Below are 27,486 nucleotides of genomic sequence, written 5' to 3' on the forward strand. Positions count from 1 at the left end.
CCAGCAGCCTTTGCACCGTTGATGGTGTGATCCTTGCTGGCAACCGTATCATTGTGCCGGCAATATTACACAAAGAGATATTGAAGGCCCTGCATACAGCCCACCAGGGAGTCAGTTCTATGTGTGCCTGCGCAGCTGACTTGGTTTACTGGCCCAATATCAGCATCGACATCCAACGTGTCAGGGACAATTGCACCCATTGCAATCGGATTGCAAAGTCCAATGCTATGCAACCATCTTTTAATGCTGCACCTCCAGAGTACCCGTTCCACAAAATCGCCAGCGACTACTTCACATACAACAACCATAATTATGTTGTGGTGGTCGACCGGTACTCCAACTGGCCAATGGTATTTCTAGCAGAGACGGTGCAGATGGCCTCATCAAGCGCCTCAGAGAAGTCCGTGAGTTTTGGAGTGCCTGAGGAGCTGACATCCGACGGGGGACCCCAGTTCACTGCTGGGAAGACTCAGGATTTCATCTGATCACGGGGAGTCGACCATCGCCTTACATCTGTTGCCAACCCTCACGCCAACTGCAGAGCAGAAATTGCAGTCAAAACTGTAAAATGAATGCTGATGGATAACACCTCAGCGGGTGGGTCCATCAATCTGGACAAGTTTCAACGGGCGATGCTAATATACTGCAACTCCATAACTTGATAAACGGTGCTCCTTAAGTACAAAATAAAAAACAATATTTTCTTGGCTTTCAGGCTAAAATCAACGTGTAGTATTTGTTCTGCCCAAAGATGATGCAATAATATTGTTGAGTCTGCATTCACATTAAATCCTAATAGAATGATAAAATATCACCAACTCCTACAAGAGTTTTGGAAATATTTCAATATTTTTTATTTATTAAATGAGGGTATGATTAAAGAAATTTGAAAGGTTCTTATAGACACTGGCGATAGGAATTGACCAATCAAATGAATCCACGTTCTACTAGTAACCAATCAGAAAAATATTGGATATTTTAGAATTACCGCACGCAAATTTTCATGTCCACACAAGAAAGATCTTTGCTCTTTGCCTGTAAAATTTTAAAGTCCAACACTTATACAGATCAGCTATCCACCTAAAACCCTTTTTCATCTCCAGGACTTGTACGGATTAGCTATCTATCAAAATCTCTTCTGAAATTAAACATGGCTTTCAATTCAAAAAGGTGATGGGCCCAACAAAAGACTTTACTTTGATGGATCGGAATCAAATTCAAATTGTGGCAGGTGAAATTTTTGTGTTATTTACAGAATTCAAAAGTTACACAAAGTCGTTCAGACAACCTGAAAATCTAAACGAACCTGAATTTATTGAGAGATTCTCATAATGATAAATATTCTGAAATTACATAAACCAGAGGGAATAGATAAGTATGTTTAAGTCAGACATTAATAGAATAGAAATGTCGCAAAGTTATGCAAGGATTTTGAATAGATTTCCATAAGCACAACAGCATTAGATGCAACTGTTAAATTTCTATGAGTTGCACGGGTTACTATTATCAGGTTGGTGCAAAAGTTTGTTTTTTTCGGCTTGTAGGATGAACATTTTAAACAATTATAATTTATTTTATGCATATTGTAATTACTTAAACATATCACCATTATTAATTTATAACTTTGTTTTCATATCATTAAAGCATTATTCATATTTTTCTGCAATATTTTCATCCATGTTGACTTGAAAACGACCTTCTTTAGTCACCAGAAAAGGAGTCATCTTCCATCATGATAATGCTCATCCTCACACAGTCCTACTGATCAAACATCCCTGAGGAAATCTTCTCCATTTGCTGCATATTCTCCTGATCTAACTCGCTCAGATTATTATCATTTATTTCGAGGATTAAAAAACCATTTGGATGACCTTGTGTTAACATCATGAGAAGATTGAACATGAATTAATATCATGTTTCATATCAAAACCTAAAGCAGTTTACAAACAAGGTATTTATAATTAAATTATATTTTATTAAATTTTATTATATTTTATTAACTTAAATTTATAATTAAATTATAAAGAGCAAAGGTTGTTAATGTTATGAATAAGATTTTCAAAAACAGGTTTTCATTTCAAGATGAAAATTTAACTGCAACGTTTCGGTCAATGTAGCCTTCGACCTTCCTTAGGCATGTTGGTCGCCATCTTGGAAAAGAAAGGAGAAAAGTTACCAGATCCATAGTTGGTTTTGTATTCTTGGAGTTGTTTTTGTTTTTTTCGCCATGGTTTCATGTGTGCAAAAAAAAAAAAAAAAAAAAAATTGGTTGACAAGATGATGGGATTATCTCAACCCTCAAGATGAGAGCAATAGTCCAATCAAAACAAGTAATACAAACAATCAACTCTCATAAAAAATTCAGAGCTGCAATGAAAATTTAAAGAATAGATACTATACTGACCGCATACAGTGAATTGAGCATTGAAAGATGGTATAATATGAAAATTAAAAGGTGGTAGCATAATTTCGGCTTCAGATGGGCAGTAATAAATTTTTCATTTCTTTATTTCCAATACTAAGATGAAACATTTCACGAATGACTTCCAAATTCTCTTGCCTGTAGTAATTTTGCTTGTTCAATGCATTAAGAGCGGCTCGTCATTAATTTATTCCCTCCATGTCTCAAACAGACTATTGCATGGCCTTATGTCATCGACATCAATGAGAGGGTCACACTTTGTCAGTTTCGGATGACTTATAGCAGGCAACATGGACATATCATTTAAGATACCATTGTGCAAAGCAATTTCTCACGGTAGCCTTGCCGGCAATTTCCTCCATCTGATGCACTACAGTAAAGATTATGTCGTTTTGGTGTTTCACCATTGACCACATCTTGCAGCCACAAAAGAGTGCAGATCAGGCATTTGTATTGTAAATGTGGACATCTACTTATGTCCCTCTTCTCGAGGACAGAGTTAGACACAAGGCGAGGTTTAAAAAAAAAAAAAAATCTGTATTGTTGTCAAAAATAAAACATACCTCAATCTGGAAGGATTTCTCCTTAACTAACCTACACTTTGCAACATTTCTTTTACATTACACCTAGTTATTAAATCAACAGATCAAATGTGTGTAATGAAATTATTGACGTGATTGTTAGAGTTTATCAAATGATGAAATATTAACAAAATTTGATTAAAATCAAAATCAAACGGCCATATTGTTTATGTAATTGTAAGAACCTCAAAATGGCATATTGAAAGTTCAATAGTTTAAAATACGTATTTTTTAAACAGATCAATGCACCAAATTGGATGCCTCTGTTAAATGATCAGTTTTCGCAAGGTATGAACAATTGTTGGGGTCATTAAAGTGCAATGTGACATGAGCAGGAGTCTGGCAGAAAAGGTAAGCTTTTAAGGGAAGATTTTTTTTAACTATCTACAACTTTTGTCAATTCTACAATACAAACCATTGACCTTATTCTTTTGTAATAGGAAAAGAGAAAGGGATGGATAGAGAAACAGAAAATTGAAAAAGAAAGAGGGAAGAATAAAATGGACAGATGAACAGAGGAAGAAGGAGAAAATGGATAGAGCAACAGAGGGTGAAGAAGGAGAAAATGGATAGAGCAACAGAGGGTGAAGAAGGAGAAAATGGATAGAGCAACAGAGGGTGAAGAAGGAGAAAATGGATAGAGCAACAGAGGGTGAAGAAGGAGAAAATGGATAGAGCAACAGAGGGTGAAGAAGGAGAAAATGGATAGAGCAACAGAGGGTGAAGAAGGAGAAAATGGATAGAGCAACAGAGGGTGAAGAAGGAGAAAATGGATAGGGCAACAGAGGGTGAAGAAGGAGAAAATGGATAGAGCAACAGAGGGTGAAGAAGGAGAAAATGGATAGAGCAACAGAGGGGGAAGAAGGAGAAAATGGATAGAGCAACAGAGGGGGAAGAAGGAGAAAATGGATAGAGCAACAGAGGGGGAAGAAGGAGAAAATGGATAGAGCAACAGAGGCGGAAGAAGGAGAAAATGGATAGAGCAACAGAGGGGGAAGAAGGAGAAAATGGATAGAGCAACAGAGGGGGAAGAAGGAGAAAATGGATAGAGCAACAGAGGGGGAAGAAGGAGAAAATGGATAGAGCAACAGAAGTGGGAAGAAGGAGAAAATGGATAGAGCAATAGAGGGGGAAGAAGGAGAAAATGGATAGAGCAACAGATGGGGAAGAAAGAGAAAATGGACAGAGCAACAGAGGGGGAAGAAAGAGAAAATGGACAGAGCAACAGAGGGGGACGGAGAAGAAAATGGACAGAGCAACAGAGGGGGACGGAGGAAAAAAATGGACAGAGCAACAGAGGGGGACGGAGAAGAAAATGGACAGAGCAACAGAGGGGGACGGAGGAAAAAAATGGACAGAGTAACAGAGGGGGACGGAGAAGAAAATGGACAGAGCAACAGAGGGGGACGGAGGAGAAAATGGACAGAGCAACAGAGGGGGACGGAGGAGAAAATGGACAGAGCAACAGAGGGGGACGGAGAAGAAAATGGACAGAGCAACAGAGGGGGACGGAGGAAAAAAATGGACAGAGCAACAGAGGGGGACGGAGAAGAAAATGGACAGAGCAACAGAGGGGGACGGAGGAAAAAAATGGACAGAGTAACAGAGGGGGACGGAGAAGAAAATGGACAGAGCAACAGAGGGGGACGGAGGAGAAAATGGACAGAGCAACAGAGGGGGACGGAGGAGAAAATGGATAGAGCAACAGAGGGGGACGGAGGAAAAAATGGACAGAGCAACAGAGGGGGAAGGAGGAGAAAATGGACCGAGCGATCTTGAGCATGTGATACAATGGGGGAAGAGGTGGCTGGTTTCTTTTAATGCATCTAAAACCAAGCTTTTATCTTTACATCATCAACACTGATTCCCATCTGGCATCAATTGAAATGAATACCTCTCGTCTTGGGGAGGCCTCATGTTTTGACAAGCTTCTGGGCTTGACCTTTACCGATCTGAAATGGAACACATACATCAAATCCGTTGCCAAGGCCACAGGAAAAATGGTGGGATCCTTCTATCGATCTAGTAAATATCTCAATGCTGATGCAATTCTCTATCTGTATAAGAGCCAGGTACGTCCAAGGATGGAGTACTGTTGCCACATTTGGGCAGGAGCTGCTAGAAAGAACTTATCCTGCCTTGATAGAGTTCAAAATAGACTTTGTAGCTGCGTGGGGGATGTCCTTTTCTCTTCCCTGCAACCTCTTTCTTACAGAAGAGATGTTGTAAGTTTGTCTCTGCTTTATCATTATTTTCATGGAAAGTGCTCGACTCAGCTTCAATCTATGTTCCCCCTTCGCCAAACTTTCACAAGAAACACTCATCTAGCTGAAAACACTATCAATAATTCTCCCCACTCTTTATCTGTGCCTAAACCTAAACGTAGATTCTATAAACAAAGATTCTTTCTTAGAACTGCACGCCTGTGGAACTGTCTTCCGTTTTCCTGCTTTCCAGCTGACTACAATATGGTTGTCTTCAAGTCCAACGTAAACAAGTTCTTGATGAGCCGTTCCACTTAAGTAAAGAAATTTACCGAATTTCCATTACTAACCATTACTATATTGTCCAATTTTACTACTGTACACACTCTTTAACCCTTATCCTCGAGTGGCCTCTGAGCCTTGATAAGTGATGATGCATATGTAAAAAAAAAAAAAAAGCAACAGAGGTGAGAGAAGGAGAAAATGGAAAGAAACCAGGAGGGGGATGGAGAGCAACAGAGGGAAGTGGGAGAAAATAGAAAGACATAGAAAAGAGGATAAGACTGGAAGAAATAGATATCTATATATAAAAGTGAAAGTGTCTGTGTGTGTGTACATTTTCCTACCAAATAACTGTCAATTTTCGGTCTACAGACTCGAAATTTGGCATAAGGAGTATTGAGATGTGGGAAAATCTTTTTAATCGGTTTTCAGTCAGAAATTTTGCTGTTAAGGGGTCAAAGTTCAACGATTTGACCTTTGAGAACTCTACCAAACTCCACCGTCAATTTTGGGTCTAAACACTTGAAATTTTAGATATAGATTACTTGAACATGGATCTAACTTTATAATTCTATTTGAGTCCAAAACAATAAATGCTAAGGTGTCAAAATTGGGGTCAAAGTTTAAAAAAAATTGACGTCTGCGGCCTCTACCAACTTTGCTCTATGGTAGTTAAGGAAGACTATTATATAGAAAGGCATTGCCATACGTATTCACACTTTCTAATATATACATAACCACGTAAAGGTATGAACAGTACATAGGGCCCGAGCAAAGCTGGGCGGAACTGCTAGTAGAGAATAAAACAGAGAAAGAGAAAGTAAAGATTGTGTGTTTACGATAGTTATGCGACTCATGCATTAACTGTTAGACATGCACAAACTGCACATTTACAAAACCTGCTGCTCCAATGTACGAAGCGCATTCATGACTTTTTATAAAGGAAGCCACAAAGTTCACGACGAAGAAGCCAACTTGGTTCTTTTCAATCAGCCACACCAAGTTTCTTCCTTCGCTTTTCAATAGAGAGTGAATTTATAGCCGTCTCTAATGGAAACAAATGAAGACACGATCAGATAACTTGTCAGCATTTCATAGGTTTTACAGCAGGACCGAAATGTCACGTAATCAGTTAAACGCCATCTGTGTGGACATTGCATCAGGTCTTTACCATAGAATTTATTAAATAAGGTTTACAAAATTAATTTCTCAGTACCAAATTAATGACTTCTCAATACAGTATTCTGAAAGACTGATTTCTCAGCTGAACAAGTGTTGCTTTTTCAAGGGGAGATAATAGCGCCATTCCAGTGTTCAGCCTAATTAAAAAACAGAAAAAGAAAAATCTTTATGATGTACATATCCGTTCTGAACGAAAGTGTCATTTGGAAATTATCATAAATTGATCAAGTATTTTTTTTTTAACTAAGAAAATTAAATTTTACAAGGAAGCAAGATCATTGCGTCTTGATCTGTCATATTTAATAAAGGTAGACAACTCAATTCAAACTACCAAGATTAAAATCAGTTTTGTAATGGTTAGGATTTACTATTAAAATCACTAAACATCGTAAAACAATGATTTTTTTTTTTTTATATTAAAAAAATCTACTTGATCAATTTATGTGCTTTTTGGAGTATAACATTTTTGTTCCATGAAGGCTATGTACATCCTTTTTTTTTTTTTTTTTTTTTTTTTAGATTGAATTTGGGACTTAAAATTGATTTTAAAAGATTCTATTTACGTGTTTATGACCCGGGTCAGGTCGATTAGTCCTGCTAGTCATATACAAAGTAACAAACCTCACATTAAAATTCATATTATTTGGATTCTTCAGATTACTGTTCTCATCTGGAGTGTTATTTTCGCAATATCTTTGTCAATGTAACCTCTGATCTGGTGTATAGCGCTGAACTTTTGAATCTACACCGAATTTCAAACAGAACCTTTTATGTAATCCATGGGGTTAACATGTTCTCGTTCTGTCAGCCATGACAGGGTAGAAGTTCTAAGTAATACGCAATTTTATTTTGAGTGCTGCCCACTCTGCGGATTGAAGACCAAATTTTACCAACTACTTTATCCATTACGCCATGTGAAAATAGCGCTCAAGATGAAAACAATAGTCTGAAGAATTCAAATACGAATAATCAATCCTCATCTCAAAAATTCAGAAACTCACATTGAAATGTTTACCAATTCTCTTGAATGTTGCCTTTTTTTTTTTTTTTTACAAAAGAGTCACCACTTATCAAGGCCCGGAGGCCACTCGAGGATAAGGGTTAATGAGTGTACTGTAGTCAATGGGAAAATATAATAACCGTTTGTAGTGGAAAATTGGTAAATTGGATTACTTAAGGGGATGGCTCATCAAGAACTTGTTCACATTGGACTTGAAGGCAACCATTTTGGAGTCAGAAAGCAGGAAAACGGAACAGAGTTCCACAAGCGTGCAGGTCTTTTGTAGATTAAGTGAAAGATTAAATTAAGAATCTAAATCACTACTCAGAACCAACAGGAATATAGAATTATAATACTGGATAGTCTATTATGTGACAGACATTGACAAGCTGATACAATATGAGCAGCCCTTGCGCAGAACTTCTTTTGCTATGCTTTAATCACAGACAAGTTTGACAAAAGGTCAATTTTAAATAGGGTGATTAGTATTTTCGGATGAATGCTCTATGCTTAAAAAGAAAAAAAAAGAAGGGAGGGAAATCATTCAGCATAGTTAGCAGACTTCAAATTGAAAAAGAAAATATACAACAAATAATTTTTACTAGCGCAACAAAATTTAATTTTCTACCGACTTGTATGGTTTTCAAGTTGTGAAACTAAGTTTTTTTGTTTTTTTTTTCTTAAAATTTGTTATTTTCACTTAACCAAACATGATTCAATCAAAAACATTTGTCATTTTTTTTTTCTTCTTTTTGGAGATGGTTGCTAATTTCAGATTTTAAAAAAGGCTTACAGTACGATTGATCCGAAATTCGATACGGGGGGGGGGGGGGGGGCTTTGAATTAGTTTAGGGCAAGTCTATATTTTTATTATCTTTTAAACATGTAATTAACGACTACTTAAAAAAAATAAACCTCCATTCTAGACAGTGTTTGGCTAACTGAAATCAAAACTTTAAAATAAAACTTCCAGAAGGCTAGACTATACAGATCGGTAGAAAATTAAATGTGAATATTTTTAGTCAAAATAAATTATTGATTGTTTATTTTTTTATTTATTTCTCAGCTGCTAATTATACTGCTGGATTGCCAAAAAATAAATAAAAATTAAACATTCCAGTTGTGAGTTTTCAAAAAGTATTGCTCTCATCTCTTTAATATAATACTGTTGATATGTTAAAGGGAAGTGTTGCCTCCTGGAGGTTGTTCTGATATTTATTCATAAACTCTTCGTACAAATGGTAAAGGTTCTTGAAAGCATTTTCGTTTGGTCATAGAATATGCAAGATCGAAAACAAGTGAAAACATCAGTTTTATGGATTTATTTTACACACTTGCTAAAGCACAAAAATTAAAGACTGAATTTGCAAGACATTACATAAAATGTTGCGGTCAGACAGTGTCAATAAGCAGGGTCAACTTTACTTTCAATGTTCATTATTATTGCAGTGAAGAAAAAGAAATATGTCTAAAGGGGAGAGAAAGAAAAAAGTAGACTAAAAAAGTGTACAGTTTAACTCAAAAAGAAAAGGAAGAAAACTAGAAGAAAAAAGACGGGAAAAATGGAAAAAAAAAAATGAGCTTAAATTTAGAAACAAAAAATTTTAAAGTTGTAAACGAAAAATTGAAAATGAAGAGAAAAAAGGAAAATAAAAAAAGGGAGAAAAAAGTAAAAAAAAAAACAAGGTGAAAAGAGGAGAAAGGAGAGAAAGGTAAAAAAATAAAAGGTAAAAAAAAGAGAAAGGTGAAAAAAAAGAGAAAGGTAAAAAAAAAGAGAAAGGTAAAAAAAAAAGAGAAAGGTAAAAAAAAAAGAGAAAGGTGAAAAAAAGAGAAAGGTGAAAAAAGAGAAAGGTGAAAAAAAAGAGAGAGGTGAAAAAAGAGAAAGGTGAAAAAAAAGAGAGAGGTAAAAAAAAGAGAGAGGTAAAAAAAAGAGAGAGGTAAAAAAAAGAGAGAGGTAAAAAAAAGAGAGAGGTAAAAAAAAGAGAGAGGTAAAAAAAAGAGAGAGGTAAAAAAAAGAGAGAGGTAAAAAAAAGAGAGAGGTAAAAAAAAGAGAGAGGTAAACAAAGAGAAAGGTAAACAAAGAGAAAGGTGAAAAAAAGAGAAAGGTAAACAAAGAGAAAGGTAAACAAAGAAAGGTAAACAAAGAAAGGTAAACAAAGAGAAAGGAAAAAAAGAGAAGGAAAAAAAGAGAAGGAAAAAAAGAGAAAGGAAAAAAGAGAAAGGAAAAAAAGGTAAAAAGAGAAAGGAAAAAAGAGAAAGGAAAAAAAGAGAAAGGAAAAAAGAGAAAGGAAAAAAAGAGAAAGGAAAAAAGAGAAAGGAAAAAAGAGAAAGGAAAAAAGAGAAAGGAAAAAAGAAAGGTAAAAAAAGAAAAAAAGACGAAAAAAAAAGTTTTTAAAAATATATAAAAAAAAATAAAGCAAAATCTAGAGTAAATTGAACTTGACTATTCTTTTGTGAATGGTAATTGCTAGTTTGATTACACAGGCTTTGACCTGCTGGCATAGCTAAAAGAAGCCATGGTGATGTTTTCCTCGATTTTCATAAAAACTAATAAAAAAATACAGTTTGCAATTTTATTGTAGTCTAGTAGAATTTCAATTACTATAGAAGGTGAAAATAATTTTGGAAATATACCAGCTCGTCTGATTCGAGACTTCTATATTTGATTATCAAATAATGTTCCTGATTCTTCTATGTTGATTAACTGCTAATAAATATGAAGCAGTCAGACGGACACATACATTATAAGGAGGAAAAAATGTTACTTGATATTGTCATTTATATACACACACACACACACACACACACACACACACACACACACACACACACACACACACACACACACACACATTTCATTTTCGTCTATAACCTAGCCTACCCTAATTCTCTATTCTACTATTATCTAAAAGGAACTTTGTGTGGGAGTTTGTTTCCTATGAACTCCTAAACGGCTGTGCCGATTTTATAAAAATTTCACACAAATGTACTTTATGTGCCTAACAGTGTTCTTAGATAGGTTTAGTATTGATAATCTAAAAAATCCGCTGAAAGAAGGAACAGGTCTTTTGACTAAAGTTAACACCTTATACAGCCTAACATCACAAATGCATATGAGAAGTTTTATTATTGTACAAGCATATAAAATCAACAGTTGGCTCTTTTATATGACAGGGGCACGTTCAAACTGAATGTTTCTGTTTAAAGCAAAATTTAACCAGGATACTTGATTTTTGCATTTTAGACATGAATTCAAGCCATTATCACTGCACAAGTAGAAAAGCCAGGCATATGAAATTAATAAGTTCTTTGATATGACAGAGGTGCATTCAAAATGAATGTTTCTGTTCAGAGCACAACTGAACCATGATATACGATATTTGCATTTTAAATTGTAATACAAATTATAAAAAATAATTTTATAAAATCAACAATGGGTTCTCTACGGTGCAATGTAGACTACAATGTATTGTGGACTAAGTCACTGCAGGGAGGATTGAAAACTGAGTGATTTTACCGATTTCGATGACAACAAAATATAGGACGGCAAAACATTTGTTAATCCTCATTCAATACCGGGCAATGCCAGGTCTCCCTACTAGTGTTTTCTCAATCAGGCATTTCAAACATGCAGCCTGCAGGCCGCATGTGGCCTGTTGCAAACTTATTTGCAGCCCATAAAAACAGCAACTTTTAAAAAAGTGGAGGGAGAACATACCAAAATATGAAGGGTGTCGGAAAAGTAGTGAGAATTCCTCATCTATCGTTGGTTTTGGAAAATTGTTTTTTTTACATGAAATCCACTGATTGAAACTTTAGAACGTCATTGATACGTTTTTTGATTCATCATTATCTTTTATTATCAAAGGCAGATGCATTGTGAAAACTCAAGAGAAGTTTACAATCATTCATGTCAAAATTTTTCAAAGAACTTGACTGACGTGTGATCTATGATAAAATTCAAAACTGCACAGAAATCTCAGCCGAACATGCCAAAGATTGTTGAAAACGAGGTGTCAAGCCTCAACTGTGTTTAAATACTTGTTTGAAACGATTGTCATGTTTTGTGCATTGGATTTGTTGATGCAGCAGTCAGATAAAAGAGATAAAAGTTTGGATGAAAGAGACTATCTATCTATTCAAGCTTCTTGCAAGGACCAATGTGACTCTTTCTCTCCAGATTTCCCTATCCTCCATCAGCTGCCTCAGATCTTCAGGATCATAATCGGCCTCAACAGCTCTTACTTACTCCTATGGCAGTGGCCAGCAAATCAAACATCACTTCCTGATAGTAGTAGATATGGCAGGTAGGTTGCCATAAAGTTGCTGCTTTGTGTGATGATCTTGCCAAGATATATTTAACACTGTTCATAGCATACAGGTGTACATGCTATCTAGCTTTCTTTCCAATCTTTTAGTGAGTGTTCAAGTTGTAGTATTGTAAACAAGGATAGACTCCACTACTTCTCTGAAGAACTGACTTCTCAGTTTGTTAGTTAACCTTCAAGTCTGCAGCTTATCCAATGTAGCCCATGCTTTTGAGATGCGAATTGCGATATCGTTCTCCATGTAACCTATATTGCTGCCTACGTACCGAAACTCAGCAACTTCTTTCAGGGTTGTTCCATCTAAAGCTTTGATCTCCCCTTCTGCATTGAAAGCTATAAACTTTGTCTTATCTGCATTAACGTAAAGACAAATGTCATTTGCAGACTTTTCTAGCCACATAACAAATAAAAGAGAAAGATGAAAAGAAAATCATTCATACTTGTGTAAATAAAAATCTCTTGGTAAGGTATTTATCCATTGGCACGAATCCCCAGCTTGAATATTTTCTGGTAAAATGATTTTTACATCTTCCAATGGAGTCAATAGGGCTGCTCTCACTAAAACTAATTTGATTTTTTCTGCATGCTGTATTTATACTCAAAATTGCAACACTCCAAGTCTGTTTACTGTACCTATGCATGAAAAGAAAAATTAGTCTTTGCAGAATTCACATGACTGAGACGAAGCACGCAATGAATATTCCGTCATCTACTTGCGCGGACGAATCAGCGTTTCCTCAATCTAGCATTCATTTAAAAACCTAAACTAATTTCAATTGAGCTATTTCCTTTTGAACGTACACGGCGAATTCACTTGTGAAATAACGATTCGCTACAAACATTAATTATGTATTTATTGGAATCAAAATTGCAAGAGCATAAAATAATTTTTTTTTTCTATTTAAAAAATTTGATTATGGAATTAAATTCAACAGAATGCATTTCTGTTTCTTTGCAAGTAATAAATCATTTGAATAACTATGAAAAAAAAAATTACTTTCTGGTTTTTTGAAATTCCAAAGAAATTTGGAAGAATTGACAGAAAGTCATTTTGGGCTTTAAATTACTGGTCCTTGTGCACCACTACAAAGGAACCACATTTTTATTTTTCAGTTTGGAGAGTGCACAGCAGGATCAGACAAACATTCATTACAAACAATAGTTTTGACTTGGTTATGAAAATTGAAAATCTTTAATAAAAAAAAATAAACAGTTCTCAAAATTCGCATGCATTTCAATAATGCAAGTTCAAAAATATTTATAAGCGTTAAAAGCCATAAATTTTGACAACTTTCATTCATTACAAACAATAAAGTTTAACGATTATTTATAATTTAATTAGGGGTGTACCCGGCGTTGCCCGGGTGTTTGGAGGTGTGTGTGGTCGGGCAAGGGTGGGGGTGTTAATGAAAACCTAAGAATAAGCGAAGTGAAAAAAACAGAAAAACGAATGTTAAAAAATCTGAAAAACACGTGAAAAATGGCTTAAATAACCCTGCTTCAATATTAAAATTAAAAAAAAAAAAAAAAAAAAAAATCTCACACCACGATTTAGATAATAAGGCCGCACTCTAAGCAACCGATCTAAGATGACGTTGCCGAAATTGTGTCACTTTTTCAAATATTTAAAGTAAATCAGGTTATGACGTCGTATGACGCATGCGTAGAAGCGAACGCGTTATGAGAGGACGGTTTTTACTGACCCCTTCCCCCCGTAGAAAATTGCTGATTTCAGGGTGAAGAAATTAACGTTTTTGGCCAATTTTTCGGTATTTGTCGGGCGAAGGTTGGAAGTTTAAAATGATACCAATCTGGCGAAAATCCGTGACCCATGTTGAAAGTTTTTGCAAGACATACAAACACACATGCATACAAACACACATACATACATTTTCGCTTTTATATTTATAGATTAGTTACAAAAATTTGAGAATTTTGATTCGCAAAAAAAAAAAAAAATTCTCTATTTTGTGTTATTTAATTTTCTTAAACTTATTTTAATTCAATAAATGTGTAACAAATACTTTCTCCTCCACCCCCTCCAAAATTTTAATCAAAATGAAATTTAAAAAAAAAAAAAAAAAAAAAACACGCACTTAATGTTGTCGATATTTGTTGAGATTTTTAATTTGGTCCTGAAATTACATTTGTCTGCTTCTCATGTGAACTCTCCAAATCTCCAAACTGAAAAGCAAAAAAGTGGCTGCTTCGCAGTAGTGCACAAGTGCCAAAACTTTTAATAAATAACTCATCATGTACTCATACTAACAGATTGAAAGCTTAAGAAACTATTGACATCTAACAGCATGCCAGCATATAAAATGGCTGTTAAACCTAATATGATGAGTATCAGATATTAAAGCAAGATTATTTTAACAAAATAAGTTATAGTTTCATACCAATTTACTTCAGCTAATATGAGGGACATTCAAAAGGTAAGGCCTCCTATTCTTTAACTAAAAACCCAAAGCGTTGAAGAGCTACGAATACGGGAGTGATACCATTAAAACGAGCAACCTTTTATGCCCCGGAATTTATTTTTCTACATAGTCACTACCATTTTCAATTCACTTTTGCTATTTTCTTTCGATGCTTTGTCACTCACATCTGTTGCTACTCGGAAATCAACAAACTAATCTCTTAACCGTGTTGACATCAACTGAATCAGCTTTGTAAACGTTCAACAGGCGCCGGTGAATGTTGATCGGTTCAATATTTTTCGGCATGGAGGAATTCAATGATGCAGGTATTTTCGGACTGAATTCTCTTTTCTTTTTTATTTCATCAATCAACAAATATTTTAAAGATACCATCAGGAAATTGTTCTAGTAGCCCAAAAACGAAAGTTAAATAGTTAATTATTCATGAATAAATAAATGAATAAAAAAATAAAGAAAAAGAAAAGGTGGGGGTTAAAGATGTATTTCAGGATTCTTTAAATGGAGACTTTTTGATGTAAGAAAATGCTCAACAAGCAGGTGGAGCTTAGATACAATAGGAAAATATATTGATAATACAAAAAAATGTTGTTGCATATAGATTTATTAATCAATTTGAAACAAAAAGAATACCAGATAGTGTGTAGAGATTAAGAATGATCTTTATGCCAGGCATTTTGAAGCTTAATGCTTCTCATCAGAAGAAGTAAGAGAGGTGCTAGGTAACAAAATAAAGATGCGATATCTAGCAATAGGCATATTAGGGAATCATTTATAGGGTGTATAAAATGTAGGGGGAGAAAGAGTTATCTCAGGGATTATTAGATTCTTTATCATTATTCCTGTGATTGACCGCTTATTCCAGTCAGCAGCCGATCATGAAACAAACTGCTACAAGAAAATTATGATAAACGGGAGAAACATGGAAATACAATAAATAAAATTACATACATGTATCTAACCCTAACCAGCGCAAGTAAAATTATTTTTTTTATTCCTTCCAGTTCATAAAAAAGTAGCCTTCATAGATTTGTATTAGCTCAAAACAGACAGCACGTTTGTTAAAAAATGAGGAGTGATTGGCCAACTTTTTTCGGTTATTTCTATCAGCAGCCAAGCGAGCCTGACCCAATTTTGTGGAAATCCCTCAAAAGCAAAAATGCAAAAGCTCTAAACATTTTAAGACAAAAAACAAAACATAAATTTAATCAATCAACATCCAGAGCCACACAACTTACAAATCTGATTATGTGTGCCACTGTGAAATTTACATTATTTCCACTGAATTTCAATGGCGATAATCTGCTCGCTATTTTATTTCTATGTTAAAAATTAAAGATATTTATTTATTTATATTCATGTCCTTTCATAAGTGTGGATCTGCCCATAAGAAAAAAAACAAAACATAATTCATGTGGTTTACAGGTAGTCAATAAACATTGGAAATTGTTTTAAGTTTGTTTGAGAGAAAGAGTTACAGAAAACTTATTAATTCTCTGCTACAAAACACCATCTTCGTGATATTTCAGATGCAGAAAAAACAACTTATCTAGCTAAACAAATACTTCAATATCGAAATTTCTATTTCATGAAATATTTCACTATTTTGAATATTAGCAAGTTCAAGGGAGATAACTATTTGACACCGAGCAGAAAATTCAAATGAAATTCCTATCGCAACTTTCCTAGATTTATTACATAATTCTAATAATCATGGGTCATACGAAATGCTTAAGAATTAGACTAAAAATACAAATAATATACATAGATGTCGATGGAAATGCTGTAGGCGTACTTGAGCTGTAAAAATAAGTGGAGATAAAAAACAAAATATGAATAAATAAAATATAATTATGGAAAATGCGGTAAGAGTTATCTCCCTTGTTACAAGTAGTTACCTTAAAGCAAAATAGTTTTTTTCTTTTTACTGTGGATGAATCAAATTTTCCTGCTACTGTTATGAACGGCACAGACGATTCTTTATTGCTTATTTCAGGGGATGTGAGATCAGATTTGCTCATTACAAAATCACAAAACAAATAATCAAAGAGAGTTATACAGTGTAGCCACCAAATGTGCCAACCATGAAATAGTTAATAAAATTTATAATCCTTTTTTTTTTCTTTCTTTTTTAAGCCAACCATAGTTGCCATAAACAAACCTCAGTCTTCTATGTCACCCTTGTCTATCAGTCTTTATTCTACCATTGTTAAATAATTCGCTTTAAATGTGCATGTTTGCGTTGCAAACACACCAAGATTCAACTGAATTAGGCCGATGTTTAGTTCAGGAATCGCCTAGAAATTGTTTCGACACAGAGTATCGCAGCAGAGATAACTTCATAATTAAACATCAGAGAGGGTGTAAGGTCCGGTGAAGGTGAAGTCGTTCAGAATTACACGTTCTATTAAGAAGATGATCATTTTTTTTTTTTAAGTATTGACACTGACAGACATTTATTATTTCCAAAGGAATGTTGTTATTAACAGAAAATTAAACAGATTAATGTAAAAAAAAAAAAAAAAAAAAAAAAAAAAAAAACACTGGAATGTCTGCAGAGTCCCGTTAACATTTCTTTAATCACCAAATAAATAGCCATTGTACATTAGATTTACTATTCATTTTTTAAATTATGTTTTAATAAATAACCGTTATGTTATTTCACATCTATTGGTTTTTAAGTGGAAGAAGTCTTTTGATAATGAATGTTTGTTATTGCTGTTGTATGGCACTCACTCGAGTCGGGGTGAACTAGTTTCCTTCAAAGGAGGAAGTGTCAAGTGAATATTAAATTCACAGGTGGTCCCCAGTCGTCTGTAATGTTTGGTGTATTTGTGGTCAGGAAGCCAGTATTTTTAGACAGCCTGATCTGGTAGCACCAGATGCTCTAACAGGTATTACCACTCTGGGGCGAAAGTTGATCTTTAGAGCAATAGTAACTAAGGGGCAACTCCATAAACTTCACATTCCCAACAGCCCTCAAATGGGGGCTCACCACTGGATGTCTTTTAATGTTATACTCAGGATGGACATAAACAAAATGTGGTGGATCTGGAAGTGGAAAACCCTGAACAAAATCTCTCTAGTCTTTACAGGAAATTGGAGTCCCTATAACAACAAATGGAGTATCCCCGGAGATAAGATATTGACATACATAGAGAAAATATATTGATACAATGTTTTTACATTAAAAAAAAATTTTTTTTCAATAATATTAATCATAATCAGGAAGTTTCTCAATGATCTTCATCAGACTTGACTATTCTTTTGCTATTTATAAAACAATCATAGTATTTGTCTCAACATATGAAATTATTCCAGCTACTCAGTCTCTCCTCCCTGAGCAATAACCTGCGTTGCTACAAGGATGGTTTTGACGTTGCACTGTAGCAGCCAATGTTTATACCTGCGCATACACTATGCTGAATAAAAACAATTATATTTTGGATGAATAAGAGGACGTTTTGAATTCATTCAAAATTATCTTTCTGGGAAACATTGCGATCCCTTAAAAAGCCAGATTTTTCTTTATTAAACCAGTTGAACTGAAATCCATTGACTGGCATTCTCGGCGCCCCTCTGTTGGGCTTCAGGCTTGCTGACATGTCACCTCTCACACTTACAAAGCATCACACACACACACACACACACAGAACCCCTTCTTGTCATTTGCTCGTTATTAACTAACTCATCAATTGAAATATTCTCAACCTTTCTCACTGAACTTCTTTTCTAATATAATAAAGAACATTAACTTTTATTACCAACTTTTAATGAAATATAATTTATATAATTGCAAAGAAGTTTTGATTATGATATCTTGACCCCTGTAATGCACGGTTCTTTAACTATAGACTCTTCGGTATTTAGCATTGAACATTATTCTAAGTATTAGGGAAAAGCCAGGCCATGTCTCTATGCTGATTGGAGTGCTTCACCAATGCTTTGCATTGAATTTATTCTTGATTGCGTTTAGTTCAAGGCAATGATGTGATCCAGCCTAGAAACAAGAAAACTCTCTGCTATTGGAAAAATATATTCATTAAACACTGAAAAGCACAGAAATAATATTGACGCTTAACAGAAGACAATTGGTAACAACAGGAAAGTGCTCTGCTCCTGTGAGTAGAAGATCACAAACATGCACAAGTCTGATGAGCCTTATCGTTATCCAGCCGTGAAGGTAGCTTTAATAAATATTTCAATATAATGTGCTAAATCACACGTGTGACGTCAGAAAACAGAAACAATTGACCTTATGGTAAAACTTGTTCTCAAAGTTCTCTAGATCATGCACATATATGTTCCTATTTATTTTGCCTCCCCAAGAGGGCAGAGTTACACACCAGGGTCGTTTTTTAATGTAGACAAAATGAACAAAAATTAAAATTGCCTCAGTCACAAAGGATTTCTCCTCTACTAATTGAGAACAAAAAAGTGAAATGTAGCATCGGGACAGATACTACACTTTGATCATGGCCTGAAGGCCAAGAATAAAATAATTTTTTTTCACTAACAGGGGGAGGTGGGGGCAACCTTGCTCAGTTGTAAAATATGTTTAAATATATTTTAATTCATGCAGATTTTGTATTTATTGTTACAGTCAATTCTCTATTGAATATTATATTGTACCTAATATACCGTACTAATTTTCAAAGTGAAAAAAAAATGACTTGGATACCATCAGCTAGTATTAAAATCAAAACATTTAGCACTTCAGCTGCATTTCCTCATTTAGTATCTCAGCTGCATTCCCTACTGCTTGAGCTAACCCAGCAGACAGATAAGAAAGTTGTAAAATTAAACCACTTTTAGCTATGATCAGTTTTGTGCATGTACAATATAATAAAAATGTTGGCAAGTTGAAATGAACATTTTGCATTTCAACTTGCAGACTTTTATATGCGTTATTCATTCAAACTAAGATTTTACTAGTTATAAACCATCCTTGGTAGATGATTACTATTTCTTGTTAATTTCAGTGTTATGTGACCAGTTGTTTAAGAGTTTATCGCTTAAATATTTACACACACATAAACATCTGTTTTATTTATATAGATTATGCACATATATAGATGGATTAATAAAGTTCATTAATATAATAATATTAATAATAATTTTTATTTCCCTTTCATGGTTTGTAAACGTGAAACTTTTTTAGTGCATTTTTTTTTCAAAAGCGATTTTTTTAATATGACCTTTCGTCCATTTACAAAATAAAGAATTGAGGTGTTAACTGGAAAATGAACTATTTGTTGAGTTCAATGTTTATTTTGATAATCACTTTGCTATGTTTGTGACTTTGGCTAAGATGTATTTTGTCCTCGGCTTGTGAATGAGATATCAGTCTAGATTGAGGTGATTTTTATTTTTGTTCCAATCCAGAGCGTTCTTTTTGGTTAACTGCATTTCCCCCAAATAAAAAAAATTGACTTTGTTCTTTATTCTGTCCTCGTAGGGAGGCAAGCAAATAATGGTTATATAAAAAAAAATACTATTACTGTTATAAAAACTATTAGTATTTTTACAATGAATACAGTAAGGGAGACAACTCTTAAGAAACCTTTTCTGATTAGAGTCAGATATATCTGTTTCTCTAACAGATCAGTTTCAAAAATCTTATATGATGTATTAGATCCTCTTGAGTTGATTTTTTTTTTGTAGAAAATCGATTTTGCTACATACACTTAAAATGATTGTACATTTAAACAATGTGTATGAAATTTGTAGCAAATAAGTAAGATTAGAGGACAGAGCGGTGAGGATTATTCCTTGGGCTCTTAAAACCACCAGTCAGAACCATTGTTGAGGTGACTGTCAGGCTGAAGTATAGATTTTCAGTACTAGAAATTCCCCCTCCACCAGGCTTTGCCTTCTCGCCCTGAGGCGTACCTAGTGGGGAATGCAGATAAGGCTACCCAGGCATTTTTTGTAGGCCAGCATGCTCTTCTCTTCCCAAATTTATGTCATACCTTCTCTCCATGGGAGGGAGATAAATACCAATTTGACTAATTTGCATAATGTGATGGCGGCCATCTTGAATTTATAATAAGATTGACCATACGCTAATGGAAAACTCATTTTCTTATGCATATATTAATTAATTTGTCCCCTTGCATTTCCTCTAGCATGAGCTCCTATTCCTTTCCCCATCCTTTTCCCTATTAGAGGAGGGTAAACTTATTGCAAGTTTGCAACAGCTGCACGAAGAGGGTTAACAGATCTAATTGTTACAATTTAAAATAAATTTTAAGTGACATTCGTTTTATTTACTTAAATATTTAGCTGCCAATTATTTTATAAAAGTTACAATTGTAAAAAAAATGGTTAAAATATTCAAATGAAATGGTTAACTTTTTAATTTATTATTTATGCTCAAAATAAATCCAAGCAATTATTTTACAGTAAGAAGAAAAAATATTAAAAAAAAAAAAAAAAATTTAAAAATTTACGTTAGAAAAGTTACGACTAGAAATTAACATTGTCGTTGCAACAGGCTGGAAAGTCATGCATGTGTATTAAACTAAAGTTGTGCTTAAAATGCTTATTTTGCAGTGCTATGATATCATAAGCACTCATTGTCGTGTGGACAAAAAAGTTTGGTTGCAAGTTTCTGCCTTCTTTTCTCTCTTCCATGTTTCACGTTCCAGCCTGGCTACCATGCCACATTTTTTTTCTCTCTCTTTCTTACAAAGTCGTTTTGATTTATTGGGCGGAGGGGGGGGGGGATCCAGCGAACGGCCAACACTCGCTAGTTAATAATTTTCTGGTGGTTATTACTTTACACAGACTCAAACAAGTTGTCAAAAACAAATATATAACAAATAAATGTTATCAAAGGCAAGATAAGTTACTTTTCTACCTAACTGGATAATTTTCTAGGGTTTTTATTTAATGTAACATGTTTATTTAGCTCGAAAAACATACAGTGTTTACCGATGTATTGGAAAATTTAAAATGGCGCCCGACTCGCTCTTTGACACGGTAAGTTTGAGAAAAGGAGTTAAAACTAAAAAACTAGTCAAAATACTGCTAGAAACTTGCTCAATATATGTTACCGTGACATAGGCTGACATATATTCGGTGGGTTTTTAAACAGTATTTTGTATGTTTTTTTTTTTATTTTTAATTCCTTTCCCCAAACTTACCGTGTTAAAGAGAGAGTCGGGCGCCATTTTAAATTTTCCAATACATCAGTAAACACTGTTTTTCGAGCTGAATAAACATATTACATTAAATAAAAACACAAGAAAATTATCCAGTTAGGTAAAAAATTAGCTTATCTTGCCTTTGATAACATTTATTTGTTAAATATTTTTTTTTGACAACTTTTTCGAATCTATGTGTACAGTAATACTAACCCTAATTTTCAAATATTAGTGCATTCCAACATTAATAGTAATTATTTGAATTCATGCATACAACTGAATCAGACATAAAAATCCTCAGTTTTCCAAAAGAAACATGCCATGGAAGAAAAAAATACCTATCTTTCTGGCGAAGGCTCTTATGGGCTAAGAATTATAATTTAATTCAAATAAATGGCTATATTTATTTATAAAATATAAATGGATATATTTATGAGAGAAATTTGCATTATGGTTCTTAAACCATTATAATTGTCAAAGATTAATACATTCAAACTAACAGTGGAAAGACACTTACTATTTTTTTTTTAAATTTAATTAAGAAAAATTAAATCTGTATTTCAAACAGTAAAGAAAATATTCAGAAGAATACACAAAGTTTTCTCTATGGAATAACTTTATACATCCTTCTATTTTTTGCATATCTTAAGTATAGTTTCCTGCCTTATTATATTGTACAATAATAATAATAATAATAATAATAAAAACAAGTTAAACTATAAGTACTCACTTTCCATCGTCTGCGAGATATGAAGGATCTCAAGTTTCCAGTATTGATCACAGCAGCATTTAAATCTTCTTCTTGCGTCTCAACGGGCTACAAAAAATAAATGGAAGAGTTAACATGTCATTAAATATAAATCTGATTTATTAACACACACACTATATATATATATATAACATTAAAGTTAACTTAAAGCATGGTGCATAACAAATTATTGTATATTACTGAGGGCCTTGACAACAAAATTTAAAATAAAAAAAACTCCAATATTAGCAGTTATTAATAAAGATGAACATCAGAGTTATTTTTAATGCATTTTCAAGGGATTTATATATTATAGAGATTAATTAACTTAGAAGCAAAGGAGTTTTTCAATGAAAGACTTGAGATTAAAAGTTTATTTTTCTTTTTAGTTTTAAAGATTGAAAAACTTCTAAGACTGTGTGTGTAATATATAAACATATATATACATACACACAATGTTCATAAAGTTTGGGTAGATAAAAAAAAAAAAAAAAAATGAGTCAATATTTAAAGAAACTGACAGCGTCTTTAACAAACCCCCATTTGAATCAGACATAAAAATCCTCAGTTTTCCAGAAGAAACAATGCCATGGAAGAAAAAAAATACCTATCTTTCTGGCGAAGGCTCTGATGGGCTAAGAATTATAATTTAATTCAAATATTGAAATTATTTATCAACATTAGAATTGAATACGAACTGACTTTTCAAAAACCGTTATTAACTGTGTACTCTGATTTTGTGAACATCCTAATTTTTATTTATAAAAACATTTTTTTGCTGCACAAATACAAACCTAATAAATATTTTGTACAGACAAATATTTATTCGGTGCATTTTCACAGCAAAGTATGTTCTTACAAATAAAAGTCATTTTATCAAAATATACACGATTCTATTTGTTATTGAGCGCTATTGATTTGATAACTTCCTGAAAAAAGGTACACCTGAAATATAAATATGAATTAACATTGCTCTTATAAACGTTTATTCCTCCCAAACTAATATACATACAGTTACAAAGATAAATACTTTTACATTAGAATCTATCATGATAATAGAAAGCTCAATATACTAGAAAGAGCAATTAACAAGATAATTAAAATAAATAATCAAAATAAAAATTGAATTCCAATCTTTATTAATCCATTAAATATTTAAATAAGGAATTAAAGATTAGTCCTTAACCCATGAATTTTCTAAGATAGATTCTTTCCATCAGAGGATAAAAATCAGTATAAAATGTATTATTGGTTAAATTTAAAAAATAAAATAAGAATAAAGAATCAAACAGTTTATATATATGTCCCATAAAAAGAGGGTGACACGAAAAACGCAAAGGGGAAGTAACTGTCCGGCTTCACCATTTAGGAAACTGAAAATGTAATACAAAAAGTATGGTTCAAAAATCGTTTAGATGTCACTGTAAAATATATGTATATATATCTCCCCACTAATGAGAGCTTAAACACGGAAAACAGCATTCCCCCTTCCCCTCACCACACTTAAAAAAAAAAAAAAAAAAAACCCTACTGATCACATTCACAAAGTATACACCCCAATTTTCTCCCCCGAATGTAGATCGTACTGAAATATCTTATAAAAAAATCAATGTAATCTTGACACCCGTTTCAATATCAATTCTTTTTTGGTCTTATGAAGTTTTTTCACTGAATTGTGCCAACATTGAAACATGTATGCACATGGGTAACAAATAATGTTTGTATAATAAACGGACTATATATATATATATATATATATATATATATATATATATATATATATATATATATATATGTATATATATATATACAGGGTGTCCGTAAAGTTACTATACAGTCTTATTGTTTTATTGTATTATATTTGTATTAATAGTTAATATTTATTTTTTTTTTTACAGGTTTATTTAATCAAGCATGCCATGCAAGCTAACTTTGGAAGAGCGCAAATTTATTTTGAAGCGAAGGCCTCCAATTTGAATATTTGTCATAGAAATTGTTTGCCTTGATTGTTACAGTCTTTTCGGATGTAACACGTGTATTTTCTGAGATTTTTATAAACATAAAGGTGTTATTTCTTTTTATTTCTTTTGTTACAAATAAATATTTTAATACAATATCTTACTGTACTGTTAATATATTACAAGGTGTCTGTATAGTAACTTGTAAGACTGTATAGTAACTTTACGGACACCCTGTATATAATTATCTGCTGTGTCGCAGCACTTCAGTGTGACCTAAACCCAATCATTTTGTTGAAATTCTGCATGTGTCAAAGTGGAAATCTCACTGTTTATATAAACAATAGCAGCTATCAGAGAGTGCTCCATTTGTTTTTATGAAGGAATATATATATTAGTAGAGAGCAAAGACCCAAACATCTATTTGTATGTCTGCTTTGCAGAACTATTTTTTAAACAGTTTATATAATAAATTAATGTTTGCTGTTACACATTAGTAATTTTATTGTGCTATTTTCCAATACAAACGTAATCGTAATGTTTATTATTAACAGTAACTCATCCAATAATAAAAAAGAATATATTTCCAAAACCTTTTAAATTTTATATTCATATATTTCAAGGATGGTAATTTAAATGAAAACTATTAGTTTTAAAAAAATTCAATTTTATATTAGAGAAATGTAATTAAAGTTATGCTTTAAAAAAAAAAAAAAATGGACTTACAGCTGCCAGACGCAGAATAGCTTTTGATTACACACACATTAATGTTGGGAAAATTTCAATATTTTTTATTCCAATGCAATTGCCTATTCTGATCTATATTTCTGATTACAATATAATTACAAATTCTAAAATCATCTAAATGATTTTTTTTTTTTTTTTTTTTTTTTTTTTTAGGGAAATGGAGGTAGCAGAGAATCCTGATGTATTTTCAAATGTAGACATATTTTTTTAATTTGACAAACTTTTAAATGTTTTTACTTAATGCATTGATAAACTCATTGTGAGATTTTCATTGATATTATTCACTTGAGCCAGCAACAGGAAATTCAGTTTTAAATAAAAATAAAAAGTAAAAGAATCGTTTTTGGAATCAGAAATTAGGCCAAAATTTTTATGATTCTCAAAAAGTTCAGAATTTTCTGATTCTTAATTCCTATTAATCGTCCCAACATTAATATATATATGTGTGTGTGGTGCATATTATGATATTATCAATGAAAACAATGTTTGTAATGTTTAGAAAATGAATTCCATCTAAGAAATTCCTACAACAAATTCTTTGTAAATATATTTTTATCTTGATAGTAAATAGATTTTTGTGTAAACGTTAACAGACATAACAATATATATCTGTATCAAATAAATTCACAAGACGAAAATACAATCTTGGGCAAGATCGACCTAAGAAAAAAAACCCAGAAAGCATAGGAAACGCAAACGGCACAGAGCTCAGAAGGGGAAAGTTTCACAAAATATATGAAACTACAATAATGAGCCATCAAACTACACACAATTTTAAAACAGTTCAGTTATTAGTTTGATATAAAAACAGTGAAGATACCCTGGGGTTTTATCCTGTGAATGTAAACTTACTAATTACAACATATATATATCTATATATATCATTCACACTGAGGAAGATCGAAGGATCGGTCGAAAATTATGTGCTTTTGAAGGAAACATTCTTGTTTTTTTTTTTTCAAAATACTTTTTGTATTCCTACACGTCAACACACAGAAAATAAATACAGAAAAGATATAAACATTTATATATTTTTCGTATTGATTTTTTATTTATATATATATATATATATATATATATATATATATATATATATATATTACAACATTTTATATATATATATATATATATATATATATATATATATATATATATATGTTGTAATATTTTTTTAATGAGCTATAGTGAAGGCGAAACGCATGTTCATGGATAACTATTTTTTTCCATAAACAGACATATTTAAATGTATATATTAGTACGTATGTGTTCGCGTTATTCATATGATAGCGAAGGTGTGAAATGCAACTAGTTTTCAAAGGATTAAAAAGAGAACGTCTGAAAAGCCAACTGAGATGAAGAAATACTTGAAGATAGGTTATAAAAATAAAAAGATAAGAACTATCAAGGAAAGACGTACTAGTAGTATTGAACGCGAGTGGCTGAATATGTGCATATATATATATATATATATATATATATATATATATATATATATATATATATACTAGCATTTCAGCTCGGCGTTGCCCGGGTGTTTGGAGGTGTATGTTGAGCACAAAAAAAAAAAAAAAAAAAAAAAAAAAAAGCGGTCAATTTTTTTTTACTTTGACCCCTTAATATTTATTGTTTTGGGTTCAAATCAAGTTATTAAGTTAGATCCATGTCCAAAGAACCTATATCTAAAATTTCAAGTGTCTAGACCTAAAATTGGCGGAGAAGTTTGGTAGAGTTCTGAAAGGTTAAATCGTTGAACTTTGACCCCTTAACAACCAAATTTCTGGCTGAAAACGGATTATAAAGATTTTCCCAAATCTCAGTACCCTGCATATCAAATTTCGAGTCTGTAGACTTAAAATTGACAGAGTTATTGCGTAGGGAAATGTACACACACACGCTCACTTATATATATATATATATATGTATAGAGAGAGAGAGATGTTTATATATGTAGGGTGGAACAATAAAATTGTCACCCTCGAAAAGACATGATTCCATTTCCGTTTGATAAAAACCGGTTTTCTTTTTTTGCTACACACTATCTACTAGTTGGCCAGTTGTGTACAAATCCCAAGAGCGATAGGAACCTTCTATCATGCCTGAAAGTGACACAATGTTCAACAAACGAAATCGGAGATACACCGCTGTACAACTCCTGCTCTATACCAATCCAAGTTATGACAACAGGACCATTACAATCACCCTCAAAATGCAAATCTGGACGGTTCCATGCTTGAAGTTTCCAGCCATGGTTATGGTCCTTTGCATGGTTTTAAATGAGTTCCACCTCACAGTTTCGAAGTCAGGTTGAAAGGTAACAGTAAAGTGTACCTGGATGTGTTAAAGAGTATGGTGATCCTCTGGTGCAATCAGTTGGCCGCTGTCAAACCCTGGGTGTGGCAGTAGAACTCAGCACTGGCCCACAAGTCGAAAGAGACCCAGGCTTGGATT

At 33.0% G+C, this 27,486-nt stretch overlaps 1 protein-coding gene across 2 annotated transcripts in view; it reads right to left on the bottom strand.

The window, feature by feature from the left end:
* The window catches only part of LOC145267797 (death-associated protein kinase 1-like), a 653,913-nt gene that overhangs the window by 193,463 nt on the left and 432,964 nt on the right, over positions 1-27,486 (bottom strand). For both annotated transcript variants that reach the window (XM_080123326.1, XM_080123327.1), the window contains one exon: positions 22,316-22,402. In XM_080123326.1, coding sequence (XP_079979452.1) covers positions 22,316-22,402 — 87 coding nt within the window. The remainder of the gene's footprint in view (positions 1-22,315; positions 22,403-27,486) is intronic.

The sequence above is a fragment of the Euprymna scolopes genome, chromosome 4, assembly GCF_053919585.1.
Source record: "Euprymna scolopes isolate OS-2025 chromosome 4, ASM5391958v1, whole genome shotgun sequence".
NCBI classification, from domain to species: Eukaryota; Metazoa; Mollusca; class Cephalopoda; order Sepiida; family Sepiolidae; genus Euprymna; species Euprymna scolopes.